General features: G+C 36.2%; 1 protein-coding gene and 1 long non-coding RNA gene across 2 annotated transcripts in view; one reads left to right on the top strand and one right to left on the bottom strand.

The window, feature by feature from the left end:
- Positions 1 to 2,260: 2,260 nt before the first annotated feature.
- LOC141493116 (uncharacterized) lies at positions 2,261 to 11,070 on the bottom strand. The gene is made up of 2 exons (XR_012470119.1): positions 10,747 to 11,070; positions 2,261 to 7,133 (listed from the first exon to the last, which is right to left on the bottom strand). It is a non-coding gene; the product is annotated as an uncharacterized LOC141493116 (long non-coding RNA).
- Positions 11,071 to 11,180: 110 nt separating this feature from the next.
- Positions 11,181 to 20,863, top strand: part of MAGI2 (membrane associated guanylate kinase, WW and PDZ domain containing 2) — a 1,847,576-nt gene continuing 1,837,893 nt past the window's right edge. The window contains exon 1 of the mRNA XM_074194021.1: positions 11,181 to 11,966. Within this exon, the coding sequence (XP_074050122.1) occupies positions 11,666 to 11,966 (301 nt within the window). The 5' untranslated portion in view covers positions 11,181 to 11,665. The remainder of the gene's footprint in view (positions 11,967 to 20,863) is intronic.

Raw genomic sequence — 20,863 nt, 5'->3', positions numbered from 1 at the left:
TACTCATTTCTCCAGCCTGTGCCTGGTTTTAAGGTGCTTCCTGAGCTTTTGAGTATTATTGGGACACCACCCCACACACACAAGGATCTCAGTGTGTGAAGTTCTGACTGCTTTCCTGCTCTGTGAATGACCACAAACACACCCCGTCTGCCATGGGGCTGAGGTAGTAGTGGGGGGCCTGTTCTATGGGGGGCCTAGACTGTGATCAGGATCTGAATGTGGTCAGAGCCCCAGAGTCCTGTTCCAGGTACAGAGGACAGACCTCAGAAGTTTCTCTCCACTCCCCACCTTTGGTAGGCTGAGCACTCAAGGCTCAGTTGCCTTGGGGCTCCAGTTCATTGGCTCCAGGCCTGCTTCAGTTTCCTAGATCTGGGTTGCCTCCATAGCTGCTCACTGAGTGCCCTGAGGGCTAGGCTTCATGTGCTATCACTGGCAGAAGTTCCCTCTGCTGTCCTCCAATTTATGCCCCATGTTCCCTGGGGTATAGGTCAGGAAACTGCCCCCCCCCCCCCACCGTGAGCTGCAGCTCCCAATGCCCTGGGGCTGCCTCTGGGAGGCTGAAGTTCATTCACTCTGGCAGGCTGCCCCTCTAACCCCATGAAGCAGAGTGTTTCCACTATTTTCCAGGTTACCTTGGTCTGGGGAATTGCCTCACTGGATCCCTCTGTGGGTTGTCTCTTGAAAATTTAGTTAGAATCCTAACTTTATGATTTTTGAAATATTATAGAGAGAGCACCTAAGAAAGGCTCTTCTCCTGTCACCATCTTGACTCTGGCCCGATTCTTCTTTCTTATCATGACTTATATGGAAATATGTTTCAAATGACTGTAAATGTATAATCTATATCAGATTACTTGCTGTCATGGAGTGGGGGAGAGAGGGAAGAGTAGGAAAGAGAATATTGTGGAGCTCAAAATCTTATAAAAATGAATGTTGAAAATTACATGCAATTGGAAAAAATAAAATAAAGTGAATAAAAAATGAAAAAAATCTGTCTGATTAGCCAACAATCAGGAGCGTTCAATTTGCATTTTCTTATGTCTGTCCCATCCAATTCATAAGCAACTGATACTCTCTATCTCAAAGAGTAGATCTAGAGATAACAATAGAGATAATAACTTACTTGTCACTAATCACTCTTCTTGAGCCCTGAAAAGGAAAATTTCTATTTCATATTTAAAGGAGGGAAAAATAAGAGGCAATATTTGAAGCTGTCATGCTAACCTCTCAATTCAGACATGGATTTAGAAGACTTCAATATTTTCTCCTGTCTCAATTGGTAAACTCAGTTATCTGTATAAACTATTCTTTTTTTTTTTTTTGCTAGGCAAGTGGCTTGCCCAAGGCCACACAGCTAGGTAATTATTAAGTTTTTGAGACTGGATTTGAACCCAGGTACTCCTGACTCCAGGGCCGGTGCTTTTATTCACTGCACCACCTAGCCACCCCTAAACTATTCTTATAGTATGTCTTGTGAATTGTCCCCTCCCTTACTCCCACATGCAAAGTGAATGCTGAATGTTCATGTAATCATTTATTTGGAAAGCATTTTGGTAACAAAGGTAAGAATTAACACAATGAGCCTTCAGTTTCAGTTACTATTCCTATTTCTTAGGATGTTGAATCATAAGGTGTGAATAAAGCTGACATTTAAGACATGTTTGTTAAATATGTTGTTGAAAGTATAAATTGGATCCTCACCAATTATTAGATGAGATACTGGATCTAGTTTGTAATAGAAACATAATGAGAGAACATGGGGTTATTATATGCATTTTTCTAATTAATTGAAGACTCTTGGTAAAATATTTCCATAAAACATGAGTTATATTTCAATAGAAATTATGGATTAAGTTGTATATGCAAGATTTGAATGAGTAGGCAACAGTTGACAAAAAGTGCCTCAAGACTAAGAGCTTCAGTAAAGATATTGCTGTTCATACATGTCTTTCCAGATTTTCTGATGTCCAGTTGCTCAGGTTTTCTTACAGAACAAAAGCATGCCTCACATTCATATATCACAGTTTGTTTAGCCATTCCCCAATTGATGGGCATCCCCTCAATTTCCAATTATTTACCATTACAAATAAAAGAGTGGCAATAAATATTTTTGCACAAGAGGATTCTGTTCCCTTTTTTATGTTCTCTTTGTGACACAGACCTAGTAGTAATATTGCTGAATCAAAGAGTATTCTAGAAATATAGCAGATATTAAAAAGGGTTTTCAGCTCCTATATAAAATATAGGCTAATAACATATAGAATACATAACAACCTTTATTTTGCTTCACCGAAAATACAAAGGTCTTTCAGACACATCAACAGAAAACTATTTGTTTCCTTTTACAAGATATACCTCAGGGATCTATACAGTTTGCCAGACATATGTTCTCACTCAAACTTAAGAGTTGACCATCTGGATTTACACCATTCACATTAATTCAAAATACTAATGAAAGGCAAGTTGCATATTTGTCCTTCAATGCTTTTACTAAAATTCAGACCCTGGTTGGTCCTAGAATTTAGTATAGTCTATGAACTCATTCTCTAATCCTAAGAAGTTTTGGTCTAAAAACTCCTTTGTTTCTTCAACATGGCAATCATTGTATGTTTGTATGGTCCCAAAATTCATCTTTCTAATCAATGCATATAAGCCCATAAATATTTTCATCTAACTGGAGAAACAGAGATCTTTAAGCTTTTGAGATGGGAGATGGTGCTGCTTATGTGGTATTTTGGGAATAGGATATTTGTAAGTGTCAGTTCCTTATACATATCTAGTTGGTAAGCATTTTTAGTATGATTTGATGGGAATGGGGAAGGGGAGAAACATACCTTTATTCTGTCAGCTTGCTAGTGAATCTTAAATCTTTATCATTTAAATAACTCACTTGAAGAAAGGTTCCATCTCAAGAAAGGTTGTATTATAATGAAAACATATTACCATACAGGTGTAAGACATTGAGTCACTATCTGTTTCTATTATATTAACATAGATTAACTTAGTCAAGTACATAAAAAGATTAGTTTCTTGGATAAAGAAATGTAAGGAGGGAAAGTCTTATGAAGAAGAAAGTTGTAGGAGGACTATTGCCATGGTTATTTCTGCACAGGTCAAGGGTGGCTCAGAAATAAGCTTGCCTGATATAAAGATAGAGTCCTGGCCAAAAAATGAAACAAAACAAAAAAAAAGTTCTCCAGATTACTGAATGATTGATAAGTAAAACTGCTTTATCAAAAAAGATTTCTGAATTAATATATATGGAAAATAATGGAGTTCCAAATTAATCCACATTAACACATAAATGACCTAATTACAGAGACTTTCATCAGAAAATGATTTAATGGGTATGTGGAGGAAAAATATGAAGGCACCGGATATCTGAAAGAGGAAAGTAAAAAAATCATATTTAAAAACAAAAATTGGAGGGAAGATGAAAGCAAACTTTTTATCTTTCACAATTTATACCTAGGCCCAACACTGTCTAAAACCTCTCCTTGATTCACTTCTTATAAGACATTCATTCATTTTTTAATTTATAATTATCACATCTCTCAAGCAGTTATATTTTCTAAGTGTTTCTCTTTCAAATGTTTATTTTGGGAGATTTGATAAAGTGATTATTGACAGTTTTTATCCCACTGTCATTGTCAACATGAAAGATTTTGACCTCCAAGTCATTATTTTTATCACAAATTAATGAATAGCTTTACATCAGAAGTCTAGAAGGTACATAATCCAAATAAATGACCATTAAAAGACAGGTAAGAACAAGGTCACACTTAATAGAAAAGAAAATATCAAAATGAATCAAGGATCATCTAGAACACTATATTTCATGAGTATTTTTAAATGTATTTAAACATTCATTTCCAAACTGAAAAGTCATGAATATATATGTTACATATTTTTCTCTTTTTCAGCTACCTTAGAGAATCTGAATTTGACCCTTACCCATAAAAAGTTTCAAATAAAATGAAGAAACTGAATGTTAAGTAATATTCTGAATTGGAATGCAAATCTAGTAATTTCAATATAGTTGTATAAAGCTTCAATTGCAATAATGCCAATTTACATAATGTTATTGAACAATAAATATGGCAGTTCTATGCAGATATTGTACTTAGAAGTTTAATTTCCTTTTTATTACTTTTAACCCAGTCTTTTACATCTTTTCATTCATTCACCTTTCAAAAAAAAAAGACAAAAATATTCACTGAAAACCCAATGTCAACTATGTAGGGCACAGTTTTTCCTCTCTTTAAAAAATTTGTATGATCATAATAATATAAGATCTATCTAACATGCATTTATTAAGTAATTATAATGTGTAAGGTATACTCCTGGGGAAACAAAGGGGAAAAAACAGCTCTTTCCCCCTCAAAGAGTTCTTCTATACTAGAGAGGGAAAGTTAAGATTTAACTGGGAAATAGATAAGTATATACAAAATAAAATTTAAAGAGGGGGAAAAGCACTCTATACCTGGGGTTGGTGGTAAAACAACACACTTATTATATACAAGCTATATATATAATATCTATATATAAAGAACCATATGGAAATCTATATACAAGACTACTTTTCCTTGGTAAGGCTGTGGAGGTGTGGAAGGATGAAGAACATTGATAGAAATAATCACAAGAGTTTTAGACAGCTATTTCAGCTACCAATGGACATATGTTTTGGGGTATTTTTTTTTATCAATATTATGTTACAATTGAATTAAAAAGTTCTTTAATTTTTTGTCAACAATTAAATGAACCATATATTGTAAAATGACAAAGTGTCATTTAGCTATTGCATGAGCTGTAATATAGAACTTTGCTATATCTGCTATGAGCATGCATAAGCATGTAAAACATAAGAATTACAAAAAAGAGCTGGGGCAAATGATGCCATAAATGAATATGACAAAAAACAAGATGCCTTGGTAATTTGGTCACAGAAAAATGAATAATAACCAATAGAAAGCCCATCAGGTTCTTACAGGTATCCTTGACTTTTCTAGAGAAAGCAAGAGAGCACCCCAGTATTGTGGGTGAACCTGTGGTGAATTTATGAGAGGAAATGTGTTAGAGAAGAGAAGGATGAATAGGCATGGATAGGTTTCCATTTCCACTGTTGGAGGAAACATCCATATTAATGACATCACAGATCATTTGAGTATTTCCTCACAAACTTGTGAGGCAGTTAGTTCAAGTATTATTCCCATTTTATAAAAAAAAGAAACCTGAGATTCAGAGAGGCTTTTTAACTGGCCCTGGATAGCAAGCATTGCAGTTGGTTTGGGTGTTCTGTTCCTTATATCTTTTTTTAAGTTCAATTCACCAATTAAATGCCTATTATGTACAAATAACTGGGATCTCCTATTTGTCTTTCTGAATATTGGTTATAGGATCATAAATATGGAGATGGAAGAAAGCTTTTTGTTTGTTTGTTTGTTTAAAGATTAAGAAGAAATTAAAAATCAGAAAGGTTAGGGACTGAATCACTCAACAAATAGTGATTAAGGCAGGATGGAATGAAGGTCTTTCTCAATCCAAATCAAACGGTCAGTCTAGGAAAGCAAACTATTTCCCACTATTCAGCACTCCCTCCCACTACACCAAAAATGATTTAAATATGTACTAACAAAGTTAGCCTTACATATTAACCCTGAAAATAGAAAGGTCCAGTACATGGATTCCAAAGTTGAAGTTTGCTTTCTATGTCCCTTTTTTGTTCCTTTTCTTCACCCCCCAAAGATGTAAATAGTTCCATTTCCGGTATTTACACACACTAACTACCCCTGACAGACCAGGCATATCTATACAGGATCTTCTTTTTAAAGGAAATGCTACCTAATTTAGTTCTATCCTCTTCTCCCCCCCCTATCTAAATATGTCTCATTATTTCAAGAATTGCTAGTTGTTAAAAAATTCAAAATAAAGTTTGATTGGCCAATATTAATTAGTATTTTTCAAGGAAGTTACATCTTTATAGGTACTTCTGGAGAAAAATAGCATAACTCAAAGAAATGACCCCATATCATAAGATATCAGATGATTATACTTATTTTTAAATATAGAATCCTTTCAGAAGCATTCCTTAAGATCTTCAGTATCTTTACTTAGTAGGACCATTCTGGTTGATTGAAGAGCAAGCACTAATACATCATCCAATCCTCGTTTCTTCGTGTCTTCAGAATTATGTGGAAGACTCACTTTCTTCACTGCTTTTCTAGATTGGGTAGATCTATTATTTTTTTATTGAATTACTGATTTCTGGATCTGATATCATCCAGTTAAACTCCATGTAATGAAACTGAAAGCCAGAGAATGGAAATTTATATGTTGAAGGTCACAAAACTTAGTTATATTAAAGGCTGGAACTGAACTCATGTCTTTTTTTCCAATTAGTCCAAGCATCTTTTCAAGTACTGCCCACTGCTCATATATTTACCACATTTTATCTCCAGATATATATAACAAAGGTCCTTGTTTTTTGTGTGTGTGACTGTTGTCAAGTGACTGACTATCTATTATTAGTAGAATAAAGAGCATTCATGTTTGTGTTGTCTTTCATTTGTGTGTTTCTATGAATGGGTATGTGTGAGTATAATCACAGATGTTCACATATTCTTGCTACTAATGTTGATTAACCATGAGTCAATTGGCAGATCACATATACCTGTACCGATACTTCAAAAAAATGAGATTTTCTTCACAGGAACTCAAAAAAAAACATCAGCAAGCAACTGAGAAGCAAGCAAGTTAATGTTCCATGTTGTTTTGCTTTTTATATTTGAGGTCAATTTAAAGTGTTTAAAGCAGTTTTCTTTAACAATCTTTATCATGGACTTTAGCTATTGGCACACATCCTATACTTGTCTTCTTTATTAATTTGTAAGCTCCTTTTAACTTCATTTGTTAATGCCCACAATGCTTATTACAGTGGCCTCTGCATATGATGTGCTTAGTGATGGAATTCATTCACAGGGATCAAAAGTATAAGAAGAGAAGCAAATAGAAAGATCATCACATACAGCAATTCCTTACTTGTGTTGATTAACATATATGAAAATCATGGTCAAAATAGGGTTCAGATGCTGTTCACTTCTATTAATCAATGGTCTGCTTTCATTTGCAGTGAACTGAAAACAAAAAAAAAAACAAAAAAGCATTAACTCCTCATTAACAATTATTCAGAAAAGTTTGAGACATTTAATCAGAGAGAAATAACATGCTAAGGTTATTGATTTCCAGAGAATAAAAACACACACAAACACACACACACACACACACACACACACACACATTGTCAGTGGTAATATATATGTGGTAGTGTAATATAATATAAGGCATAATGGAGTTGGAGATAGATAAAGTGGTTTCAAATTCTGCATCTTTATCTATGTGACCTTGGGCATGTTACTTAGTTAATCTGTAAAATAAGGGTGTTGGAATAACTGGACTCTACCATCTTTTCCAATCAAAATAAATGATTCTTCGACAGGATCATAAAATTCCTTCTTTCACCCTACATCTGAGATTTTACTCGTTTATGGAACTATTGGCTACCAATTTATTTTATTTATTTATTTTTAATTTTTTTTCAGCTGTGGTCCTAGAGCATTGACTGGGGCACTAAAAAGTCAAATGACTTTTCTAAAGTCACACAGGCAAATGATATGATGCCTTCACTTTTGAAACAAAACTTCTTTTAGTTTGCTTAAAGATCATTTTACATTATACAAAAAATTCTTTATACCCTATATTCCTCTTTACTAAGAATAACTGAAATTTAAATAATAATTTCAAGTTTGCTAAACAATTTATGTTTTTTACTTCAGTTAAACTTCACAACAACACTGTAAAGTAGCACTCACAGCTATGATTACCATTTCATATTTGAAGATACTGGGACTCAGAGATTAAGAGACTCATCTCGGAGCATAAAATCAGTAAGTGACAGAACTGAAACATAATGTCTCATTGTGTTTATTTCTCTGAGTCTCTGTCTTTCCTTTTGTTCCAAGTTAAAAGTCTCTTTTCAAAGTAATAACAATAACACAACTAAAATTTATTGCAGCACTTTAAGATTTTTAAAATGTTTTAAAAATATTATCTTAAGTGTCCTCACCCTAACTCTAAGGCAAGTATTGTTATTATAATTCATCTTTTTCATATGAAGTAACTGAGTCAAATAGGGATCAATATACTTGTTCTTAACCAAGTAAGTGACCAAGGCAAGATTTGCCCTTTCTGCCCTCAAGTTAAACACTTTATCTGTTATGCTGTATAACTGCCTTTAAATTAAGTATTTTTGTTAGTAGATATCCTTTTCTAACAAACATATGTTTGGACTAAAATTCCTAAGTGTTCCCTGGAGCAGAAGACTCTAAGAATGTATGCCATATGATCTTTTCTCTAAAACTTAGAAAGTCTGTTTCAAAAGGAAAGTAACCAAAAACTTTATAGGGATTATAATATAACTTATCTCTTGCCCTATTCTGCTTCCCCTACCACTTCAGGCAGAGAAGTATGGAAGTTGAAATGGAAAGATGAGGGTGAGGTGGACTACATCACTGATCAAACAGAGCCACTTTCCAGAGAGGGTCAAATCAAAGGAAATGTTCTCTGATTTTTCATTTAGTAGGAAATAAATCAATTTAGCTTCCTGAAAAGAGAAACAAAAATGTCTCCTAGAATAAGGGACCTCTCTGTTTCTGATCTCTCTGTTTTTTTTTTCTCTGTCTTTATTTCTGTGATTCTCTTATTTTCTCTTTTCTGCATTCATGTGGCTTGACATTGGAAGTTCAGAGAAAATTTGACTTTTTATTAAGTTGAACCCTTAAACTCTGGGGACAAAAAGCAAATCTAGAAATCATTACAAACCAAAGATTCCCCCCAGACTCCAAATGTCCTGCATTGAGAATGAATGAATGAATGCGAGTCAGGTTAGTTAAAAAGAGTAAGAGAGAGAGGTGTTCTGTGTAGTAGAAAATGTTAGGGGAAAGGACATATGACTTCTATCTATAGGCATAGTAAATGATGTCATTCTGTGAAATGGCCATTTAGCTTATTTCTGAAGTTCATAACCTCAGTCTTATATTTGAATTATCCTTTTTTCAACATTTCTTGTTTCCAATGAGTTTCTATAACCAGTAGGTCTCAAAGTTTGCAACATTGCTCACATCTGTTCATTGCTTTCACCTAGTACAGTCCCTCATTACCATCTGTCTAGACTAATACTCTAGTCTCATGAGGAATAATTCTTTTCCTACTCTCCTTCCTTTCAAACCATCCTACACAGTGCACCTAGAATAAGATTTCTTCACCGCCACTATTCATCATATCTCATCTTTGCTTAAAAAAAAAATCTTTAGTAAATACCTCCCAAATAAAATTCTAATTATCCTGCCTACTGTTTGAGGCTTTCTATAAACTCATGCCAATAGACTTTTTGCAGTGTTAGATCATTCTGGATTTTTAGTCATTATCCAAGCCACAGCTCAAATGCTACATCCTCCTTGAAGCTTTCTGTGATATGATGCTGGTTGGGCTTTATAGCACACGTTTCTCTTAAACTCTAGAATATGTATAGTGCTACACATGGAACATTATGTTTGTATTGTATCCTCCATGAGAGCAGGGTATCAACCTGTTATAAACACTGTATCTCCCCAGTGCCCTACACAGTGCTCAACCTATAATAAGCACTTCATACATTTGCTGAATTGAATTATTAAAATGAATGTTTCATTCATAAATCCTTCACTTCTTTAGATAATGCATGTCATTGCTACAAGCCAGTTGCTAACTTCTGCATCAGAAATATTTTTTTCCTTCCCAATTTTTCAAAATATAACCCAGATTGGATGATTCTCTGTCCCTTGAAAATAATGCACGTATTATTATGCTCAAAAATCCATTTCATTTCTGTGCTGTATATTAAAGAAACAACAAACCACAATGTCCCCAAATTCCAGAATATTTTACAATTTGAAGAGGAAATAGCTTTCTCTGGAATAATTCTTATTCTTCCATCCCCACTTAAGTCTTTCTTTCCTGAGACTCACTTTTTTGCTCTCCTTAGAGAGCGATTATCTATCCCTTTCCAGAATTTAAAGGTGAACTCCGAGTTAACAGCAGCAGCACTGAACAGGTTAAAATAGCTAAGCTCGGCTTAAATAGACATCAACAATCCTCTCTCCTTTCTTGCTTTCCCTCACTCCTTAGATTCCCCCACCTCTTTTTTTTTTTTTTCTCCAAAGAAGTGAGAAGTTAGGGCAGCCCTAGCTGGGGTTCTGGGGAGTGGAGTCTCCTCGCCTACTTCCTGGCTTTTAGGGAGTTCCGGACCCCCAAACAATCTCCCCCGTCCACTTCAGGCACTCGGAGGGGAGAGTGGCCTGGAGGCGGAGCTGGCAATGCGGAGCTCCAGGCTGCCTTAACCCTCTCCTAGCAGCCCTACTAACTGTCCTAGACGTCTCTAACTTTTTCCCCCCTGCTAGAAAGAATTCGCAAGTCCCTGCATCTGGGGACACGGTGGAGGGAGACAGGCAACTCCGCTCTACGCTGACATGGCATTCCCTTCACCTGTCTCTACCACTCTCTGACTGCCCCCCCCCATGCCCTTCCTTCCCTTCTCTCTGGCCTTCCCTGGAGTCAACACCGCTCTCCCCCCAGCCCCCCACCCCGCGCACCTCCCTCCCCACCAAGTCCGGACGCATTCTCCCTGCAGAAAGCTCACGCCAGAAGACTTGCCCTGCCCAGGCTGCAGATGCTCCTGGATGCTCTCTGCCTCCTTCTTCACCCGGAGCCCGGGGCAGAAGGAAGAAGCCCGGCTGGAAGCACTGCGGAGCCCGGGGAAGGGAGGCTGCCGGGGCCCCCTTCTGCTCCTCCAGTCCTTCCTGTCCATTCTCCCCACCCCTCGGCCAGTCGGTCTTCTCTCCCTTCGCCTCGGCTTGCTACCCGCCTTCTCCGGTAGGCTGCCAGGCGGACCCAGCCTGCCTCTCTCCGAGCCTTCACTACCGGGTCAAGCTGGGGAGGGGAGGGAGCTCAAGCAGCAACCCAGAACCCCTCCCCTGCTCCCCATCCAACAAACGCTCCCCTTCCCTCCTCCTCCTTCCCCTCCTCCTCCTCCTCCTCCTCCATCCCACCTCCCTTCTCCTCTGCTGCCAGTTACAATACAACTAGTACACTCACAGCAGCTGCCATGGATATCAGCTAAACACACACACAACGCACACACCACACCACACACACACACACACGCAGCTAGGGACCCCCAGTATCTCAACCCGCCCCCCTTTCCCTTTCCCCACCCCCACTCCCCCTCCCTCCCTCTCTCCCTCCCTCTCTCCCTCCCTCCTTCACCAGCGCAGCTCCTGCTCCGGCTGCTGCCACCACCACCACTGCTCCGCTCTCCGCCGGGGCCACAGCCTTGAGTGTCATTCAAGCGGCCGCCAAGCACCACCCCAAGCTCTCTTCTCCCAGCCTCAGCCATCATCCCCGCCGCTTCCCACTTCCCATTCTATACTTCCCCCCAAAGGGGGGGGGGCAGTCAGCTGGTGGGGCCGAGAGGAGGGAAAGCGAAGTCTTCCCCTTCTTAGCCAATCTACTCTCTCCTCTTCCTCTCACCTCCCGGACAGCCCTACAAACCGGAGCAGACCACCCTACTGCCATGTCTAAAAGCTTGAAAAAGAAAAGCCACTGGACTAGCAAAGTCCATGAGAGTGTCATTGGCAGGAACCAGGAGGGCCAGTTGGGCTTTGAACTGAAGGGGGGAGCCGAGAATGGACAGTTCCCCTACCTGGGGGAGGTGAAGCCCGGAAAAGTGGCCTATGAGAGCGGCAGCAAGTTGGTACCCGAGGAGCTGCTGCTGGAGGTGAATGAGACCCCCGTGGCAGGGCTCACCATCAGGGACGTGCTGGCGGTGATCAAGCACTGCAAGGACCCCATCCGACTCAAGTGTGTCAAGCAAGGTAAGCCCAGCTTTCTCAATTGCGTGACGGACAGCGAGATTCAGTCCCCGGGGCAGGGGGCGGAGGGGCGTGCGTCTGTGCACAAGGGGGTGTGTTGTTTGATGTTGGCGTGGGGAGACAGAGTCATGCCAAAGCAGGGGAGCTTTGGAGGGCGCCCGTCTTGGGGTAGTTGAAGGATGGTGTCGGCTAGGTTTCAGATGAGGATGTTGCATGGTTTGCAACTTTGTTTTTGCAGTAGAATGAACTTGGTCTTGAAGGTGAGGGGCAAATTGAATGTGCGTCAGTAGCATCCCTCGGCGAGGAACTAAGAGCTGAGGGAAGGAGAGTGGAAGGAAGGAAGAACTTAGGGAGCCGAGGCACAGCCAGCGGGGCCGAGACGAAGGAGCCTTTGATGGGGCGAAAGGAGATGTGCTAACTGGGGAGCTGGCGAGCTTCCGGCGACCCGGACCAGAGACGCCAAAGTCTCTGGCTGGTTAGCTAGGAAAGGACAGATGGCTTCAGACTTTTTGACAGCTACTCGGTAACTTTTGTTTGGCTTCCCCCTCTTTTCTGTTCCCCCTCCCCCTTCAGTCTTGTCATGTGGGTAGATAGCGTCATTTGCAGCCCCAAGTAACCCAGGACAGTATTTAGACAACCTTGACTTCTAGGGCTGAGACTAGGCGCATAACGCAGAGTGCTGGTGCAGTGGAGAGTTGGTACTGGAGCCGGAGAAAGCTAAGCCAAATGTATTGCGCTGGGTGGCTTTTTCCCCCTCATTGAATGGAAGTGCCATGGAGGAGTCGCCTCTGTGGGCTGGGCTTTCCCATGGCAGGGGTTATTGGTGAGCGTGTTTCTAGGGAGGAGTAGATAGAAGTGCCAGCTGGTTACCTCCCAAGCTCCTTCAACTTTGAGCTCCAGGGGGGGCTGATCCCTAGGGCTTGCCACTGATGTGGACATGGGAGGAATAGGGTGGGGGAAGGAGGAGGCAGTGCTGCCTGAACTCTAGCAATCTTACTGGCTGTTTCTGTTTGAAGGAAAATGAGATTCCCCAAGGAGGAAGGAATGAGATAAAAGTTTGGCAGAGGGAATAACTTTAAGTAGAATCAAATAGAAAGTATTCTTTCCACATGTGTATGTATGCAAATTCAGTCTCATTTTGCACATTTCGTGTGTGTGTGTGTATATATATATATATATATATATATATATATATATATACACATATATATATATAAACATATTTGATTATGAGAGATTTTAGGGGGTGGGTTTTTTATAATCTTATGTTGTAAATAGACTAAGGATGCTACTTTTTGTGTGCATGCGCACAAGTACAATTGACTAGCACCATAAAACGCTTTTCAAGATATGTAAATAAATAAGTTAAAAAAATGCCTTGAAAGGGAAACTTTGGTCAAGAAAAAGGATGAGTGGGAGGGAATTCAATTAGAGTGATAGGATGGAAAGAAAACAGACCTCTTGAGTCAGAAGATCTATGTTCAAATCCCAGCTCATGCTTAATACTTTTGTGACCCCAGAAAGTCATTTAAACTCTGGGCTGCAATTTCCTGTGCTGAAAAATGAAGAGGGGGAATAAATGGCCTCTGAGGAAACTTCAAACTTGAGCTCTCTGATTCTATGTCAGGTTTCAATAAGATAATTTTTCAAAATTAGAAAAAATTATCTTCATAAACTTATTACAATTCCATTGAAAGCTAAATTTATAAGGCAGAACAGAAAGCAAATGCAATGTCATATGCTTTCTAAAATTACATAGATAGGGAATTAGACTTTTCTTTCTTGTGTTTGTGTTCTATATATATCCAGGATGCATAGCTTCACTGAGATTTCAACCACTTTAACAATACTAATATATGTATGTATGTTGGTGTATAGAAACCACATTCATATATAAAGGAAAATTTGTTGAACAAGCATTCTGTTGAGAAACATTACTGAACTTCATTAGAGTGATAATTAATTGCAAGGTGGCAATCTTAAGGTACTTGTATAGAGAGATGAGGCTTTAAATCATCATTAATAAAACTATATTCAGTCCTGGTAGCTTAGTATTTTGAATCATTATAGTATTATTTTGATTTTTTGAGATTTCACAAAAAGATTCCATGAGTTAACCAAATTCCTTCATTCTTTAATCAAGCCAAATGACAGAAAAGATTATAGGTCTTTATTATTCCATGATGGGAATGACCAAGACCTTGGTCAAGCCACTTCACCTCACTGGGTCTCAGTTTCCTAATTTTGAAATTAATAGAGTTGAACTAGTTGAACTTCTGAGGTCTCCTCTAGCTTTAAACCTGTGATTTCATGCATAGTTTTGTATATTATTCTTTAATTTTCTGATTAAAAAATACTTTGTTACAGAGACAACTGGCAACTTGAGAATGAAATATGTGTCTTCTCTTAGAAATGTAAGACTCTCAGGTAACAACTGAAGTTTGAAATATGCTCTACTTTCAAATTATTATAATTTTAAAAAGTTTTCATTGATTTATGATGAATTGTGGAGTCACTACTTAAATAAACTGAACAAGGCCAGTTTTGAATAGAAGAAGGTTTTGCTTAATGAATAAAGAAGATTATTGGTTTTAGTTTGAATCTATGATTTAATTAGTGTGAGACACTCCAAATAAGGAATTTTCCCAAGAAGATGTGCAACTTATAATTTTAAAGAGTTGCTTGGGGAGAGGGGGCATGGCTAGGTGGTGCAGCGGATAGAGCACTGACCCTGAATTCAGGAGGATCTGAGTTCAAATCCAGCCTCAGACACTTAATAATTACCTACCTGTGTGACCTTGGGCAAGTTACCCCCATTTACCTTGCCAATCCCCCCCCAAAAAGGCAAAAAAAAAGATTTGCTTGGGGGCAGCAGAGAGAAATTATAGGTGATTTCCCCAGAAGAATAGAGATAGTAGATATCAGATGTAGAATTTGAACCTGCGTCTTCATGGTGCCAGGTGAGGCTTACTATATATATTACAAAATCTTTTCTCTCATATGTGAATAAAAACATTGAAAAAAATTTTAGTTTCAAATCACTGAAAAAAAATTGATGAATTTTCACCCATGTTTCTAGTTTTACATTAGATATCCCTGACTGTATAGTCATTTTAACATATTGCCATTGATAGTCATTTTGTTCTCTGGGTTAAAACATACTTTTTAAAAAATATTTAGCCAACTTCATAAAAATCCCCCTTTTAATTTGTTGGCAATTTTCCAATTTAGATATAGAATACAAATGTGGGAAATATCATTTTCTCAGACCCAGTTTTGGTAAATTATTCATTTTCTACTTTTTAAAAATAATTAATTTTCATTGCCCAAGTGATTTGCTCTTAAATAACTGGATTTGTATTCACTCATTTCATTAAAGGACTATTAATAGAAAAATTATTTAAATAAAATTCGATTATATATATATATGCACAACATATGCATGTATAAGTATACTTGCACACACACACATATATATATATATACATATTTATTTATCTATATGTCCATATTCTCATATATATATATATACAAACATACACTATAGTTCATAGCAGAATAGTAACAGATAATATTTCTGCCCTACATTTCTTGGATTCCGACTACCAATATAGTATCATCTGGTGATTCTAATAGCCATACACTAGCGTTTTCTATTTAAGTACTTACAAATGGAAACTAAGAGGAAAGAAGCAAAAGAATAAGGTGGAATTAGATCAGGAAAAGTAACTTCCAACCCCCTTTGGATCAGAGAAGGAGAATATTCTACCCATTATTCATATGAAGGCTCCAACAAATAAAATGAGACAGAATTCCTAAGAGACTAATTTTGTTCTCCTATTTAGAAGGAGTTATTTATCTTTTCCTTATTTTCGGTGGAACAAGACAAGAGTTTTCTCATAATAAAGGATACTTTTCACTCACAGTCTTTTGAGGCAGAGAGTGACAGGAGAATGTGCAGCAAAATTAGACATTTAGGTAATGATGTTTTCTTTGATTATAAAATATCTTTACCACTCAGAAACAAAGTTAATAAGGGCATTGCTTTCATTTTGGCAAAATTTATTAATGATATTTATTTAAGTTTTCACTGTACATAAACTTTCACTGTACATTCTCAAAAAGACCAATCAACTGTTTGCCTTTGAAAAAATGAGAGAGATTAGTCTGAGAATGAAATCACAATCAGAAGCATGTAAGTACCAGTCACTACTCATAACATTTACAATGTGAGATCTTTCAGCACATGCATTATAAGCACATCTTCCTTTCAGTGACATGAAACTCAAACATGCAAATTCTCCAGGAGCAAAAATCTACCACAGATCTCATCTCAGATTCTTTCACTTTAAACAAAGGATTTCAAAAACTCATTTAAAAATAGCAGACTAAAAAGTTGATAATCTTTTTCCAATTATGTCAGTCATTAAGATATGGTAGCATTGTGAAGTTTTTAAACTTAGAAGACTTTTTGAATTTTCAGTTAGAATTGAGGGCTAATAATATTTCTAGTGGGAAAATGCAAAATGATTTACATATTTAAAGTTCTAGTCAAATTTAGAGGAAATAGTCTACTTTTTTTTTAATCTTGAAGATACATTAAACCCTCTTTTTCAAGTGAATAATTAGGCCTTTAGTTAGAGGCAGAATCCTCAAGTAGGATGAAGTTTGCAGTAGAGGCTTTTAGATGTTTCCCACTTAATGGTGAGTATATCTGTAATGAGCATTTACATTATACAAAATTAGTACTTTTATCACTTTTTTATTTCTATCATTAACTCCCTTCCACCTCTACAAATTTTCAGGCACCACAATCCTGTTGGACAATAGTCAGGACAGAGAAGAGAAGAAAAGAAACAAATGTCTATTTTTAAATTTTATTTATGATTAGCTGTAGAAGTCATTTAAGATAGGTGAATCTACATTTCTTGATATGAAAAATGGATTTAAGGAAAGTTAAATTACATACTTCTTAGGTATTATATTTCTAAATCAATTTGCCCAAATTACAAACTTCTAAATTTATGTCAGTTATCATCATCATCATCATATCTAGGTTTAGATGTATATCTTTTATTTTAGGGTAAATCAAGTTTTTTTGTTTGTTCATAGAGGTCCAAAGAATCATAAAAACTAATAAGATCTTAAAGATAATTTTTCAATCGCCTAATTTTGCTAATAAGAAAAAATATCTAGAGAGAGGAAGAGATTTGCCTAAAGTGACCCAGAATAGGGTCTTCGACCCTAATTCAAAGTTTGATCTTGACCCTGATTCAAAGACCAAAGCTATTTGTATTACACAAGTATGCTTTGCAGTTAGAAGTTCAGTTTCATATGAGGAAGAACAATTGGAAAATAATTTGCATGTATTCATTTGCAAACATCATATATAAAAGACTACAAAAAAAGCAAAAAAGAACAGTTCAGGAATATCCATAAGCTGAATAGGAAGGCTGCATTTGTGAGAAAGTAGGGAGTCAAAAGAAAATGGTATTTTCTCTTAATATTTTATAACTTACAAGAAAGCTTTTTCTCCCAATTGCTTCCCTGCTGATATGAAGTGGAGACTGTCTTGGCAACTTAGGTTTTCATTTAATTTGAAAACACTTTTATCCATTTTATCAAATGAATGCCATCTCTTCCCAACTTTTTAGAACTGAAGAATTCATTCACATCTCTATCAATAACACAAAGAATTCAATCTCTTAGTCTCATCTCTGACATAATCAAATGCTACAATGCCTCAACCTTAGATAGCCAATTGTACATATTTTAAATCTTCAGAAAATTTTAGAACTGTATGGGGGGGTTTGCTTTGAAAATCAAATGATATAATAATATATTGATTCTCAGATATCTAGAGAAATAGTGCACTCCTTGCTGTTTGATTGATTTCCTTATGTTTCCTTTTATTTCCACAAACACTGGACAACATTTTAAAATTTAAAAAATTTTGAAAAAATATTTGAAAGATTTTAAGAGTAACAAAACATTTAAAAATCAATTTGGAGGGATTCAAAAGTGTTTTAAAATAAAGGAGAGAAGTCTTTGGCAATGTGATTCACACTATTTTTTATTATTTTTGGAGGATAGTAGGAAGCATGATGAACAACAACTAGAAGCATTGATATAAGCATCACTTCGTATAGAGTCTCTCACTCTCTCTCTACATACACATATACATGTATGTATGTGTATATATATATATATATATATATATATATATATATACACATATATTCAGCTCATTTACAAATTGTAGCAATGGATAATTTGACTGGAGTCATATTATTTATCCATGATCAAGGAGGTCAGAAAAATTTATTGACATCCTGGTGTGTGCTAGGCATTTTGAAGAGGTTCATACATTAAAAGGTAGTGCTATTTTATAGACGATAAGCAGGATATTAAATATTGCTGGAAGACTTACATAAGAGATTTGACATAGGGGAAGTTTTAAGGTAATCATTTATAATATCCATTGGAAACCTACTTGATATGGAATATTTTTAAAAATTGCCCTTTATTTGTGTCCTTATTGTCACATAAATGGCCCATTTTAATAGTTGAAAAAAACTAATATTTTGGGGAGATTCAGTATCCTTTCTGAAAATTATGATAGTTCATGCTAATATTTGGAACAATTTTTAAATTTATTTATTTTCATCCATATGCACATACATTTTTTAAAAAATTGATTTTATTTTCATCCATTTTTACATGCATATTTCCAAGTTACAAAATTTCCCTCCTTCTTTCCTTCCCACCCACCCATCCTCAGTAAAGAACAGTCAGGTTAGCCTTTTGCATACATAGGGAACAGTCAGGTTAGCATTTTACACACATATTTTGTTAAACATATATAGAAATTATTAATTTTTGACAGGAGCAATTATGATTAAGGGAAACAGATACATAAAAGATAATTTTTATAAAGTGTTCATCAGATTAAGTAGGGGTGTTTTTTTCTGTGTTTTGTTACACAGGTATATTTTTAAGTTACAAAACTTCCTTCCACCCTCCCTTCTACACCCCTCCCTCAAAAGGCAAATAGTCAGGTTAGTATTATACATATATATTTTGTTAAACATGTTTGCAGATTAGTAATTTTCAGTAATGAGGAATTAGGATTAAGGGAAAGAGATATATAAGAGATAATTTTTATAAAGTGTTTATCGGACTTTGAAGGTTTGGGGATTATTGTGTGTTTTGTTTTGTTTTTCTTCCTCTTAATGGGAATAATATAGTCCATAGCCAGTCTAATATGGTTGTTCTAGCTCAATGGACTGCTAGAACAGTCATCAAGATTGTTCGTCTCATAATATTGTTGTTGATATGTACATTGGTCTCTTGGTTCTACTCCCTTCACTAAGCATCAGATCCTATAAGTCATTCCATGCTTCTCTAGAGTCTGTCCATTTATGGTTTCTTATAGAACAAAAGTATTCCATACTATTAATGTATCATAACTTGTTTAGCCATTCCCCAATTGATAGGCATCACCTCAATTTCCAATTCTTTGCCACTACAAAAAGAGCTGCTATGAAACATTTTGGAACATGTTGGACATTTCCCTTTTTTTTCTATAATTTCTTCTGGATACAGGCCTAGAACTGGAATTGCCAGGTCAAAGGTATAAACAGTTTTATTGCTCTTTGGTCATAGTTCCATATTGCTCTCCAGAAAGCTTGAATCAGTTTACAATTCCACAAGCAATGCATCAATGTCCCAATCCTCCCACAAACTACAACATTTATCGTTTTCCCTTTTTCTCATCTTGGCCAGTCTGGTAGTTGTGAGGTGATACCTCATTGTTGTTTTAATTTGCATTTCTCTAATCAATAATGATTTGAAGCATTTTTTCATATGGTTATATATATATATATATATATATATATATATATCTTTAATTTCTTCATTTGAAAACTGTCTATTCATATCCTTTGAACCTTTTTCAAATGGGGAATGATTTGTGATCTTATGTTTGCTGCAATTCTCTATATATTTTAGAAATGAGACCTTTATCAGAACTACTGATTGTGAAGATTGTTTCCCAGCTTTCTGCTTTCCTTCTAATTTTGGCAACATTGATTCTTATCACAAAAAACTTTTAAACTTAATATAGTCAAAATAATTCATTTTGTAGTTTATAAGGTGCTCTAATTCTTGTTTGATCATAAATTTATCCCCTTTCCATAGATCTGATAGAGTATTTCTTGGTCTATTAATTTATCTATGGTATTGCTCTTTATGTCTAAATCCTATACCCACTTTGACCTTATTTTGGCATAGGGTGTTTGGAACAATTTTTAAGAATTATACTGAAATTTACAGTTGTAAGCGGTATTATTTGAAGTCAAAGGTAAAATGACAAGAAAAGAAAGCTAACTCATGTCATCTTGTTGATTGCAAATTCATTTTTGGTATCTATCAGCATAGATCCATTAAAATAAACTAGTTTTATTGAAATTATAAGATTTATTTTGCTGTCGTGATTGTTTAGATGGCTCCCATTGCTTGATTTCTTCATATCTATATCTATCTATCTATCTATCTATCTATCTATCTATATATATATATTATTTACCCCATCATTATTTTGGTCTACTAAAAATAGAAAAAGAATGGCACTACTGATATCACAACATCTATCCTGAAAGACATACAAAAATGTATGCATCTTTTTGTGAATGTTAAGAATTGGAAATTGAGGAAATGCTCATCAATTAGGAAATGGATAAACAAATTATGGCATAAGAATAAATTGGAATGTCATTACTCTATAAGATACACTAAGCAGACAGATTTCTGAAAATCCTGGAAAGACTTACATAAAATGATGCTAAAGGAAATGAGCAGAACACTGCACATCTTTAGAACTATATTATGTGATAATCAAC

This window comes from Macrotis lagotis, chromosome 7, assembly GCF_037893015.1.
Source record: "Macrotis lagotis isolate mMagLag1 chromosome 7, bilby.v1.9.chrom.fasta, whole genome shotgun sequence".
Lineage (NCBI taxonomy): Eukaryota > Metazoa > Chordata > Mammalia > Peramelemorphia > Peramelidae > Macrotis > Macrotis lagotis.
The sequence above is the reverse complement of the archived record's forward strand: the minus strand, read 5'-3'. Positions and strand labels throughout refer to the sequence as shown.